This window comes from Thermobia domestica, chromosome 9 (assembly GCF_964235325.1).
Source record: "Thermobia domestica chromosome 9, izTheDome1.hap1.1, whole genome shotgun sequence".
Lineage (NCBI taxonomy): Eukaryota > Metazoa > Arthropoda > Insecta > Zygentoma > Lepismatidae > Thermobia > Thermobia domestica.
The window spans coordinates 40,645,729-40,658,586 of record NC_137462.1 but is presented as its reverse complement, the minus strand read 5'-3'; the positions used below and the strand labels follow the sequence as shown (position 1 = coordinate 40,658,586).

Below are 12,858 nucleotides of genomic sequence, written 5' to 3'. Positions count from 1 at the left end.
CCTAGTCGTCACTATCCGAACTCTGTTCATCATCGTGGTCACTTCCTTCTTCCTTTTGTCATACAAATGGCTTGATTCGTCGAATATCAACCGTGTCAACCTTCTCCTGACCTTTCGCAGTTTCATATTTTACCTTGTACGATATGTTCATTCTTTCCAAAATAATTCCTCTAATGTTAAATCTTCCCCCAAAACATGCTGGGATTCCTGCTCGCGGCATCTCTCTGATCCATACTTCTTGACCCACATCGAATGTCGGTTGGGAATACTTCTTCTCAATATGTTTTTTCTGGGATTTGAAGCTTTTTTGTAAATTTTGGTACGCTAATTTTCGTGCTTCTTTTACCGCTTGTATTCACGCATCGTTCTCTATATACTCACAGGGAATGTCCAGATATCGTTCAAGAAACGTTCTAGGTTCGCGCCGTGCCAGTAAATAATATGGCGAATATTTGGTTCCATCGTGAACCTGAGTGTTCATCGTAAACACGATACATGGAAGAATTTCATCCCAATTGGTAAACTCATTGTCTATGTAATGTTTCATTAACTGCTGAATCGAACCAATGGCGCGTTCTGCAGCCCCAATACTGTAATGATCATCTCTATTAGCGAAATGTAACTTCATGCCAAATCTTTCCGCTAATTCTTCCATTATCCTACTACGACGTCCACTAAGTCTGTCCATGGACAAAATCTCTGGAATGCCGTGTTTGGTAATCAATTCTTCAAATATCACCTCTGCTATTATTTCGGCTGTAGGAGCTGGTACAGCGCGAGCGATCACATATTTTGTGGCATTATCTATAAAAATCCAAACGTATTTATTCCGATGATTTTTAGAACGTTTAAAAGGCCCAATTTCGTCCATAGTCACACACTGAAACGGCATATAGCTCGGATACGTTTGCGTATGCAATGGCGTTCGTACTGTCTTCCGCTTCTGAATCTGGCAGCTAACGAACTGGGTGACCTTCTCCTAGAAAAACTTCTTCATATTAGGAAAATATACTGATTTTAACGCTCGGTTGTAACATTTCGTGTAGGAATAATGTCCTCCACTGTAGATCGAACAATATAGATTTCAAAACACTTGTTCCCTTAGTGCAAAAGGAATGCATAAGAGGAATTTCGTTCCACTAGTCATCTTTTGAGTCCTGTACAACCTTCCTTCCTTAACCACATAATATCGCGGCTCTGCCCTTGTATCCGCATTCTCAGGATGTTCGATTGCTCTCATTATGGGGCCAAAAACGAATCCTTCCTTTGAAGTTCACTAACATCGACATCGTCATCGAATGTTATATTCACTTCCAGGTCCTCCTTGTTGATGGGTAAGGCCTCCAAATCCACATCCTTTAGCGTTGGTTGAATGTCAGTATTTCTTGACACAACAATGCTCGGATTCCTCTCTCCTGGACAATGAACCTGGGTATACTGATACTGTGCCATCTCAAGACTGCAACGTAATAACTTGGGAGATAACTTAGTTGTTGTTTGTAGGTATTTTATACACCTGCAGTCCGTAAACAACTCAAACTGTTTGTTGTACAAGTAATTATTGAAAGCCTCAAACGCACTAACTACAGCAAAAATTTCAAGTTCGACTATGTGCCTCTTAGTCTCCTGTGGCCGTACCACCCTACTATAATATGCAATAGGTGTTTACTCGTTGTTCTCTTGCTTCTGCATCAAGACAGCCCGTATGGATTTCATCGACGCATCTGTGTAAACTCTTGTTTCCAAATTTTCCCTAAATGGTGACAGCAGTGTTGCACTTAGTAACGCATCTTTTAACTTCTCAAAGCCTTGTTGATTTTCTGATCAAATGAATTTATGGCCTTTACGGAGCAACGGTTGGAAAACTGCCGAAATTTTCGCATAATCCTTGCAAAATTTTCTGACATAGTTCGCCAGTCCCAAAAACGATTTTAATTCCTTTGCGGACTTCGGTGGCTTACATGCTTTAATCGCTTGAATAACTTTTGGACTTATTTCATATCCTGCGTTATTTACGACATGTCCCAATGCCAATACTGTTTCCTCCATAAACTGTCATTTTTCTACTGGTAATTTCAACCCATATTATCTTAACCTTTGAAAAATAGACTTCAGTACTGTCACCATTTTCTCTTGTTCATTCACGTACACAAATACATCGTTCATGTAATATGACACCGCCTCCAGACTAAAATTTGGGAGTGTCATAGTCATGATTTTCGTATATACAGCTGGAGATTGAACATACCCCATTGTGACAACTTTATATGCGTATGCTCCTATTCCTGGTGTGTTAAACGCAGTGTACTGTCTTGAGCCTTTTGTTATGGGCACTTGATGGTACGCACTTTTTATATCGAGGACACTAAAATATTTATGGCCCCCATACACGCCAAAATTTGGTGTATAAGTGGTAAAGCCAAGGAATGAAACTTGACCTTGGAATTAATATGACGGCAGTCCAAAACGGCCTTAATAGCTCCTGATATTTTTTAAAGAACATCATAGACGAATTATACGAGCTATTACTCTCTTCTATAATATTTTGTTCCAACAAAATATTTATCTGCTCTTTAACTTTCTCTCTCAAAGCAATTGGTGTTGGATATTGTTGTTTTCTAAATGGAATGCTTGACTCTAATTCAATCTCATGCTCTACTCCTTTGACTCTTCCCAAATCGTTTTCTTTCCACGTAAACACGTCTGCGTAGTCGTAACATAGTTTCTCTATCTTATTCTTAATTTCAGGTTTAGTTTTTGCTCCAAATTTTAACTTTGACTTATCAAAACTTTCTCTCGCCTCAAATACTTTTTCAATCTCTTCCTCAGTCAATCCTTATTGTCTCAAATCTTTCTCGGTCATGTATTCCTCTGCTTGGCCAATTTTCATATTCCGTGTTAACAATATTACCTTATTTGATGGATATATAACTTCTAATTTATTATTTTCTTTCGATAGTACCGTCCTCGGTATCAACATATTATATTGGTTTTCCAATTATCTATCTGGTTCCAAAAAAACTCGTTCCCATTCCAAGAATTAACCAGGTTCACCTCTACAGCTGTTCTACTTCTTTGCAACAATCTAACCTTGTGGTTCAATACCCATTTAGATCTCAAACTTATCTTAATTCCGATAGCAGTATCTATACTAATCTCGGTTCTTGATCGTTCTCACTTATCATTCTAGGTTTTTCAAATTTCTGTACTATTATCTTACTATTACCGTAATTAATTTGACAATTTTGCGTTTTTAGAAAGTCATTTCCTATCAATACCTGATAAGGAAAATCCGTAATAACTCTAAAACCTTGATGAAACGTCTGATTAGCGATCTTGAATTTTACAATTGCTAACTAGTTAATTACCAAAACATTTTGCGTAATCCCGCGTATTTTTGTTTGCTGGGGAATTACTCTAGCACTGGGTGGTATTAGTTTTTCATTTATAATCGAAATCTGGGATCCGCTATCTAGTAACGCTTTCACCTGTCTATCATCCACTTCTATTGGTAAATACACCATATCGTTCTCTTGTAGTACTGAGGCTATCACTTCTCTTATTCTACTATTCTTTTCCCCTGTAAATGTGACTACCATTTACATTTCTTTTTAGTGTAAATGTTGAGCACCTATATGTTGATAATACGTAGTACCATTTACTTGAGCCGGTACCACTTGCACATATCACTGATGACCCTGATCTTGTTGACCTTGATTTTGTTGGCAACACGTATGCTGACATCGGTTGTCTTCCTGCGAATGCCCTCGCTGTGCTCTACCTCTATCGTTCCGCCAATAACCACCTTGGTTTCCGCGCCTATTCGCAAATCCATCATTATTGCCTCAATTGTTCCAACCATTCTTTCTAAAATTATTCTGACTTCTACCACCGTTGCTACTATTCCATGATCTATTATTATTATTCCGATAGTGACTTCTTCCATCATTTCTATACTGTATTTCCTCTATTGTTTGCAAACTTTTGATTTTTCACAGACTTATCCTCTCTACTTTCTCGTTTATCACTATCCTGCGTCTTCGCTGATAACGCTAACTGAAGCTGGTCTATCTTCTTTTCTAACTGTGCAATCTGTGTTAGACTTTGGGGTTCCTGCTTAATCTTTGCTTCTTCTTTATTTTTATTTTCTTTTCGAAATACCGCTCGATCTATCTCGGTATCACTATCGTCTTCTTCTACTTGCTCTCATCTTTTTCACCAAATCTTTAATTGTTATCTTTCCGGTTTCTCGTTTTACCCTTTTGTATACTTTACATTTATTTCGCCCGATCTTTTGTAAAACTTCTACGTACTTATCCAAATTTGAATAGGCTACAGTCCCTACTTTCTCCATGTAGTAAGGCTGCAAACCGCTGTCTATGACTCCAATTTTCTTTTTATCAGTCATGTTCGAGTCCAATCTCTCGCACATCACAAGCACATCATAAACATAGTTTATAATTGGCTCATCTTCCTGATGTAAACGTTCTCGAATTCGTTCCTCTATATCTAGGCTTACGTTTGTCCGCGTAAACTCGTCCACTATTTCCGCCTGTAATTCCTTTTAAAATATTTCATCAAAATTTTTCCGTTTTAAGAACAACTTGATCCATTGTCTACCAACACCTTTAAATATGCTCGGCAATAACTCTTTTCTCTTGTTTTCCGCGACACCAGCCATCTGACATGCATCATCGAACTCATCAAAGAATTCTATTATGTCTCCATCATTCTTCAGATCAAATTTGGGAAGTTTATTCACATTCGCATAAAATGTCACGTTTGATGCCATATTCGTTCTAAGATTGTTATCTAAATTTTCTGACTTCCTATCTTTACTATTGTGCAACTAATTTTCGTCAAGCTGTGTAATTGACGGATAATCCTCCGAAAATGATTTCACAACCGGGTTACGAGAGAAATTAAATACCGGTCCTTTTTCTACTACAATTTTTGGACTAGCGGGTTCCACTGCTATATCCTGATTATTTATATTTACTTGTCTTCGTCTTTCAGGCGTTCCCAAACTGAATAAATCATTAAACTCTACACGAATACCTTTACTTGCTTTTTGTACTCTAGTGAGCACTGTATTTTCACTCATTTATTTACAAACTTTTAAGTTCAAATTAATTTTACTTAACCTAACGAACACTGGAGGTGGGTGGTAAGGGTAAATCTATTTTTCTTATTTTGAACACTATTTTTCTCATCTCCTAACAACGATGAGTTACTATGCCTAATCAAGTTGTGAGCAAGCCGGGACTCGAACCAAAAGTATTCTCACCATAACAATGGTGGAATAATATAGCTAAGAAACTTGTAACCGAACCGAGAATCGAACAAAACATATCTTCACCATAATAATGATAGGATAATATTCTTAAGAACCTTAAAAACGCACCGGAGATCGAACCAAAAGCATCTTCACCATAACAATGGTGGGCTAATACACTTAAGAAAATTATGAGCGAACCGGGAATCGAACCAAGAGCATCTCCACCATAACAACCTCCTCACGTCGTGCCTATTGAATTCGGGGATGGTTGCGTGTTGACATAAAGAAGTTGCTGCTACCCATTGTCTGAAATGAGTAGGTTTGAGCAAGTAGAACTTCTAGCGAGAGGATTATTTAGTATAATACAGAAACACTCCAGTTCATTTAGAATCTCATGTATTTGAACAATGAAAATCTGAAAGTGTACGTGTGTGAAATTAGTGGATAAGACTTAATCGTTCAGATCACAGTACTTCAAATATCTGGAGCTTCGATCGCAAGTAACACTTATAACTGAGGTACACATATCTTGGATGATTGGATTCCTGGAACGACGAATATCCACTGCTGGGCTTCTCTCTGGTCGACGTTAGTATCGGCAACTCGGCTTTGTCACAGCCAGCCGACTAATGACAAACCATTTACAGATGCTCGTTCGTAGTACTGGTAACTTGAAACTAAAAGTTCGACTTCTGATATCCGATGACTGATCTCCGAGGTCTCCTGAACTACTGCTCAGCTTCTGACCCACTTCTCCTGTACTTCTGATCCTGATTCCATCCAGATCTGGGTTTTTGTTCTTTTTCCCAAACAATGAAATTCATCATTTCATGATTCGACTTTGATTACCTCAGCTATTGGTCAAAGTTTCGTGGCAGACCGTATTACATTGTGACTGAATTCCCAGACTATCAATCTCTGCGAATCTGAATATTATGCCATATCCGAATTGTGTCAATGTTAACAAATGATTTCGTTACATCTTTCAAGCTTACATTCATTTTCTTAATTTCTATTTACATAATCCTGCGAGTTAGCGTCTCGCCAGGATTTCACGAGTATCAAAACACAAACATAACCATGTACAATTGATTGCACAGACAGACAATAACAAACAATAACATGTGCCATAATGTCACAATTTAACATCATTGTAATTTCTCAACTTAAATTTGACTTTTAAATTATAATTATTCCAATCACCTAATAAAATCTTATAATCTTTTAATACGTATCTACAATATATATTTAATTCTAAAAGAAAATTAAAGATTAATTGAAATCACATATAGTACTGTAATTAAGAATTTGGAAAGTGGGAAGGAATTCTAAAAAGAATTTAAAAATTTTAAAACACTTAATTAAAATATATTATAACGCCAAAATATCTTCCCCCTGGGTGAGGGTGCAAAAATCTCCACAAGATTTCAAATTGCTTTAAAAATGCAATTCCCTTACGCATGTAAATATTTAGTAAAAATCTGAAATTCGAACATCTGAAATTTAAAATTAATGATATTAAACTAAAAGTGAATTATTAATAAGGTTGGCAACATTGGTATATAGTTGAGTATATGAAGTACGATACTGAGCAAGGTCAGAAAAAAGAAAAAGAATCAATCAGCTGTATGTCGCTCGTTATTCATAACCATAAACACAAGTAGTCGAAAATCCAGCGGCTATCTTATCAAAATAAAAAATTAAGAAAAACGTAATAGCTGCTCTTCGCTAAAAGCAAGAAGAAAGAAAAATGAATACATGTTTATCACCTAGTAGGAGTTGAAAGACATGTTACAAGAAATGCGTAGTTCTCTTCCATTTTTGTCATTGGTAGCTGAAAATAAAATCAAAGTTACCTATTGTTTTTTTTTTCCTTTTTCCTGTGGTTACCATTTATGTTTTGATTATTACGATTATTGTTTTATCTATTACTACAACTGTTACCTCTACGTTCAAATCTATTCTTGATGTTGTCACACAAGTTGCGGTTCCTGTCTTGTTTGTGATTACGTGACCGTGATTTACGACTCCTTTTGTATGTGTTACAGTCTTTTCGTGTGCGATCTTTGCCCATTGCTATAACTATAACCTCGTTTGCGGTTTTTCTCTGTGTGGTTCGCGGTAGTAGCTGTTTTAGTGCGTTTGCGACCTCTGTCGTCTACAATCATAAATTCCTGGTTTTCACTACTACTACTACTAGCGGTACTATTACATTCTGAATAAGCAAAATCATTATCATGTCCATTAGAAGGTTGATGAAAACAATAAAAGACTTCTTTGGCCATTTGCGTGGGAAGGAAGCAATTTCCACCGACGAAAGAACTCGTTTGCGTCGCAGAATAAAGTATAAATCGAAAAAATAATCATTGTCTTTACGAAATATACATAGCGGCCACAAAAGAACTTCTATAACCTGGTGGCGGTTATATGTTGAAAATTTGATTGAGATCAATCGGGTGGCTCAAAAATAATTAATTGACGAACATAATCACTTTTATTTTTATATTTATTAATTTTTGTATATCTGCCCTCTAGTGCCTTCCCTGCGTTGCTCCGTCAAATGAAATGATAAAAAATTTTCCAGCCCCAACCTCATCTACATTGAAAATTTGATCAAGGTCGGTCGACTGGTTCAAAAGTTATTAAGATTTATTTATTTTTTCTATGTCCCCCTCCTCTCCCTACCCTAAGCTGTACCGTCAAAGTAAATAGCTAAAAGCACTCTCAGGCCAGAATTGCATCTACGTTGGAATTTTGATCGAGATCGGGTGGGCGGTTCAAGAGATTAAGAGTCACAAACATAGTCACTTTCAATTTTATAATATAGATTAAACGTATATATTCACAACCATCAAGTCGTATTGTTAATAAAGTTGTTATCGAAAATTTGAATTTAGTGTTTATATTTTAATTTCTTATATCTTTTATTTTATTTAAAAAATGGAAGATTGGATCATCATACAACAACGACACATAGCACCAAAAGGCGGAACTTATCCATAAAGTTTCTGCTTCCTGAATATTTTCCGACCAAGTTCAAATTTAAAAAAAATGTTTATTTAAAAAAAAAATAATTTGGGTTCGTTTGGGGAATTAGGCGAACGGAGACGCTACAGCCAGCATAACTGTAAATAAGTACAAATTGTTGACATTTTACATATGCAATTTCTAAATACAGAGTATTATTAAATTCCAAGTGTATTCCCGAAAAATTTCTGTAAGAAGCATGTCAACAAGATAAAGAAGTATATGGCACGGAATTTAGTTTCCTATGATAAAGGAAAAAAATTTTTAGATGTTCTTTTACACTTGTTTGATGAAAGCGAGAAATATAATTATTCTACCATGTTATTTACGTTTAACAGAAACGTTCGAGCATGATAAACTATAGATCCTTCTTTGCGCATCAAAATTAAGTGCGTTAGTGTAAACAGTTCATGTGCAGTTCTCATGAAAATGGATAGAAAACAATTCATTTGCAAATGTAATATGTTACTATTCGAGAAGCATGCTACTTATTGAGATGAAATTAACATTGAGTGAGCCTTTATTAAGGTTTCCATTAAGACACTAGCAACACAAAAAGGATGATTAGTAAAATTTCAGCAAAAATCTATACATTAATAGCGCTGTCTGTGAACAAGAAACTTCAGATCCAAATTGAAAGTGATATGTTTCTGACTCTGAATTTTTTGAACCTATCTCGATCAAATTTTTGAAGTAGATGCTGTTTTTGCCTGGTAGTGCTTTTGCCTATTCACGTTGACGGTAGAACTTAGTGGAGGGGGAGGAGGGGAATTATAAAAAGTAAATAAAACTTAGTAACTCTGGAATCAAACGACCAATCTCGATCCAATTTTCAACATAGAAGACGTTCATGTTTGGGATGGATCTTACAATTTCACTTTGATAGAACAACGTAGGGGTTTAGGAAGGAGGGAAAATATACAAAAATCAATAAATATAAAAATAAAAGTGACCATGGTCGTGAGTTAATAACTCTTGAATTACCCAATCGATCTCAATCAAGTTTTTCAACATTGATGAAGTTCGAACCTTGGAAATTTATTATTTCATTTTGTTGGTAGAACTTAGGGAAGAGTAGGAGAGGAGGGTAAATATCTAAAAATGAATGAAACTTAATAACTCTTGAACCACCCGACTGATTTTGATCAAACTTTCAAGATAGATAAGGTTGGGACCTGGAATGTTTTTGGCATTTTACTTTGACTTCACAATGTAGGGGAGGGGAAGAGGAAACATATGTAAAAAAATAAAAATAAAAGTTACTGTCTTTGTGACTTCATCATGCTTAAACCACAGAACCGATCTTAAACAAATTATCAACATAGATTAGGTTCAGACCTGGGGTGATTTTTATCCCATCTCTTTGACGGTAGAACTTAAGGCAGGAGGAGGGAGGGGAGAGATATAAAAATAAATAAAACTTAATAACTCTTGAACCGCCGGACCAATCTCGATCAAATTTTCAACATAGATGACGTTACAGCCTGGAACCTTTTTAAAAAATATTTTCACTTTGATTACAGAACCTAGGAAGGGGGAGGGGAAGGAGAGATTAATATATAAAAATAAATAAAACTTAACTCTTGAACCGCCCAACCGATCTCGATCAAATTTTCAACATTTGACATTATAATTTTTATCATTTAACTTTGACGTAGGGGAGGGAAAGGAGGAGATATATGTAAAAATAAAAATGAAAGTGACTGTGTTACTTCATCACTCTTGATCCACCCGACCGATCTAGATCAAACTTTCAACATAGATGAGGTTCAAGCCCGGGATTGTATTTATCTATTCACTTTTACGGAAGAACTTAGGGGAGCGGGAGGAGGAGTTAAAAAATAAAACTTAATAACCCTTCAACCAAACGATTAATTTCGATGAAATTTTTAACATAGATAAGATTACGGTCTTGAACTTAGGGGATACGGATGGGAGGGGGAGATATATAAAAATGAATAAAACTTAACTCTTGAACCGCCCAACCGATCTTGATGAAATTTTCAACCAAGGTGAAGTTCGAATCTGAGATGGTTTTTGCCATATTACTTTGACGTTTAATTTAAGGGAGGGGGAGATACATTTGAAAGGAGGGGGAGAAACATTTGGAAATGATCGAGGAAGAAAGTTTGGAAAGGATTCTGAAGCATGGATTTTTGGATAGGGCACATATTAGTTCCTAAGTGAAGTCTAGACCCGACTAGGGAAGGTCCTAAAGTTTTGGAGTTATGGAGCTTTAAAGTTAAATTTCTTATGTTTTCGGCAGCCTGTAACTCCGAAAGGAAGCATTTGTGCACCCAGATTGGGCTATATTTTTTGCTTGATCTTGGTGTCAGGAATCATCTCCCAAAAGTTGTCGGCGTTGCTTTGAAACATGCTGTATTTATAGTGTGTAAGTAAACGAACGCTATTATATGAGACCTTGTAGAAACAATAGCACTTTATATACATTGAATATATAGCCCAGTTTATAGTGGTTTTATCAGCTTCTCAACAAAAACTGATTAATTCCCTCCCTCGCCCAACGGCGTTAGAATTCGTTGTCAAGTCAACGACAAAAATGTTTAAAAAATTATAGAATAATCAAATTAAATAAGACTGTTGCCTGCTTTTGAGGAAATAATTTGCTAGTTGTTGGTTCTCTATTCCGCACCAGAATCCAATCAGTTTTCTTTTTCGCTTACAATCAAAAACAGCATACAAATTTCTCGACTGTTCATTTTTCTCATATGTTTATCTAAATAAGTTTAAATGAGGCTGGAAATGATCGAAGAGGACCAAATGCTTCTAGTGACTCCTGTCTCTGCAGCTTGACGTTTCGATGACCATCATCAAAGTATAAAATGAACATATAAACACATTATTTGAAAATAAGAGAAAACCTATACGATATATGGAATATTAATTTTAATCAAGAACATAATAAAAACAAAGTTCGTGGTAGGTATAGCTATTTCATTCCGTTTAGACGTTTCCCTGTAGTCGGATACTGGGAAGTTTAGTCTAATTTCAAAGATGATATTCAATGTAGAGGTAAATATCTCGTTTCATATTCATACGCGTGGACTTAAGAAATTTCTGAAATTTCCAAAAGTGTGGAAAAATTCTCCCAAGGAAATTAGTTCCCCCGGTTCATGGTTCTTGTGTAAATACGACCCTGATACAGGATATCTCTACAGTCTTCACCTGATTTCGAAGTGTTATAACTTGAAAACGACTGATTCTGTTTGAATCAAATACCTAGAGATCGAAAGAGCAAGTTTTCAAGTTACCGTGAGATAGTGTGTAGGGTCGACATACTTAACTAACATCTTTCGCTAACCTTCGGTCAATGCAACAACTGCCATCAGTGCTTAAGGTACTATCGACTTGATGTGTGACATGCGGGTGGAGGAGGCCAAATTGACATTTATCAACTAATAACTTGATGTACCTACAATAATTGAACATTCTCTAACAAATGTTTTTCGTTTTCTAAAGAAGATGCAACATTGAAATTAGATTATATGTATATGAGCTAGATATTTGTATGATTATAGGCTTTCTCTCTTTCGAACTGTAGGAGCTTCATTAAAAATACAATTTTGCCGAGGAAAACTTTTATATTCACCTTTTGCTCTCGGGTTCGAATCAACTTTGTGTCACTTGGTTCTTAAATCACTTTTTTCCCCAGGTTTCCAACATACTTTACTTCTGTACTCAGACTGATAACAAGAGAAATATTACCTGAGTAACATGTGCATCCAATCCTTGTTTCGGCAACAGAAATATACCACTCTTTGTCATAACCCCTTGTAAATATATTAATTAACCTTGAAATACGCAGAGGGGTGTTACAACACCCTACCTGTTCGTTCTTCAAATACAGATATCGTGCTGTGAGCTCTAATTTGCTCCCCTTTCTTGTATATGTGGGGATCTTAAGCTACTAGTGTGCTGACATATTTTGTTGAACATAATGTTTAGTTGTTTTTTCAAGGCTTACGTTTACGACTGACACACACGACAGAACGAGACAAGATTGAAGAGTGCCTCGTTTCGTCTCGAAGAGATGTTCTGAGATTGAAGTCGTAAAGAAAAACTACCCTCAATTGTGTGTTGTCCATGGTGCATTTTTTTAAAAAGGATCCTGCTCAACAACGCACTGCCTTCAGACTGTCTGATTATCTCTGCTTGTTTGCTAGACGTGTACAGAGTTTCTGCTCGGCAGACGTATCATCTTAATTCAACCTTGTAATGTGTTCTTTAGATGAATTTCCTATTAAATGTCAGGATTCATATTTGGTTGGCTCGAATCTAATAAATAGAGGTTATTGATCCCAAAAATTTGGGAAATAAAATGTTTAAAAATGAAAAATGTATTAATTTCTTATTAAGTAACATTGAAGTTCACGAACTCGCTCCGTTGAGATCCGAACGTGACAATTATGTTTGCATTTGATATGTTATAACCAAACGAATACCAAAGTTATACGTGCCATCGGTCGGGATATCATGAATTAGAACTTATTTTGTAATGTAAATGCCATTAGCTGGCAGAATAGTTTGAACCG

At 36.0% G+C, this 12,858-nt stretch overlaps 1 protein-coding gene across 1 annotated transcript in view; it reads right to left on the bottom strand.

Annotated features, from left to right (window-relative positions):
* Positions 1 to 1,239: 1,239 nt before the first annotated feature.
* LOC145660798 (putative fatty acyl-CoA reductase CG5065) overlaps positions 1,240 to 12,858 on the bottom strand; it is a 121,723-nt gene continuing 110,104 nt past the window's right edge. Inside the window, exon 9 of the mRNA XM_081726208.1 lies at positions 1,240 to 1,459. Within this exon, the coding sequence (XP_081582334.1) occupies positions 1,240 to 1,459 (220 nt within the window). The remainder of the gene's footprint in view (positions 1,460 to 12,858) is intronic.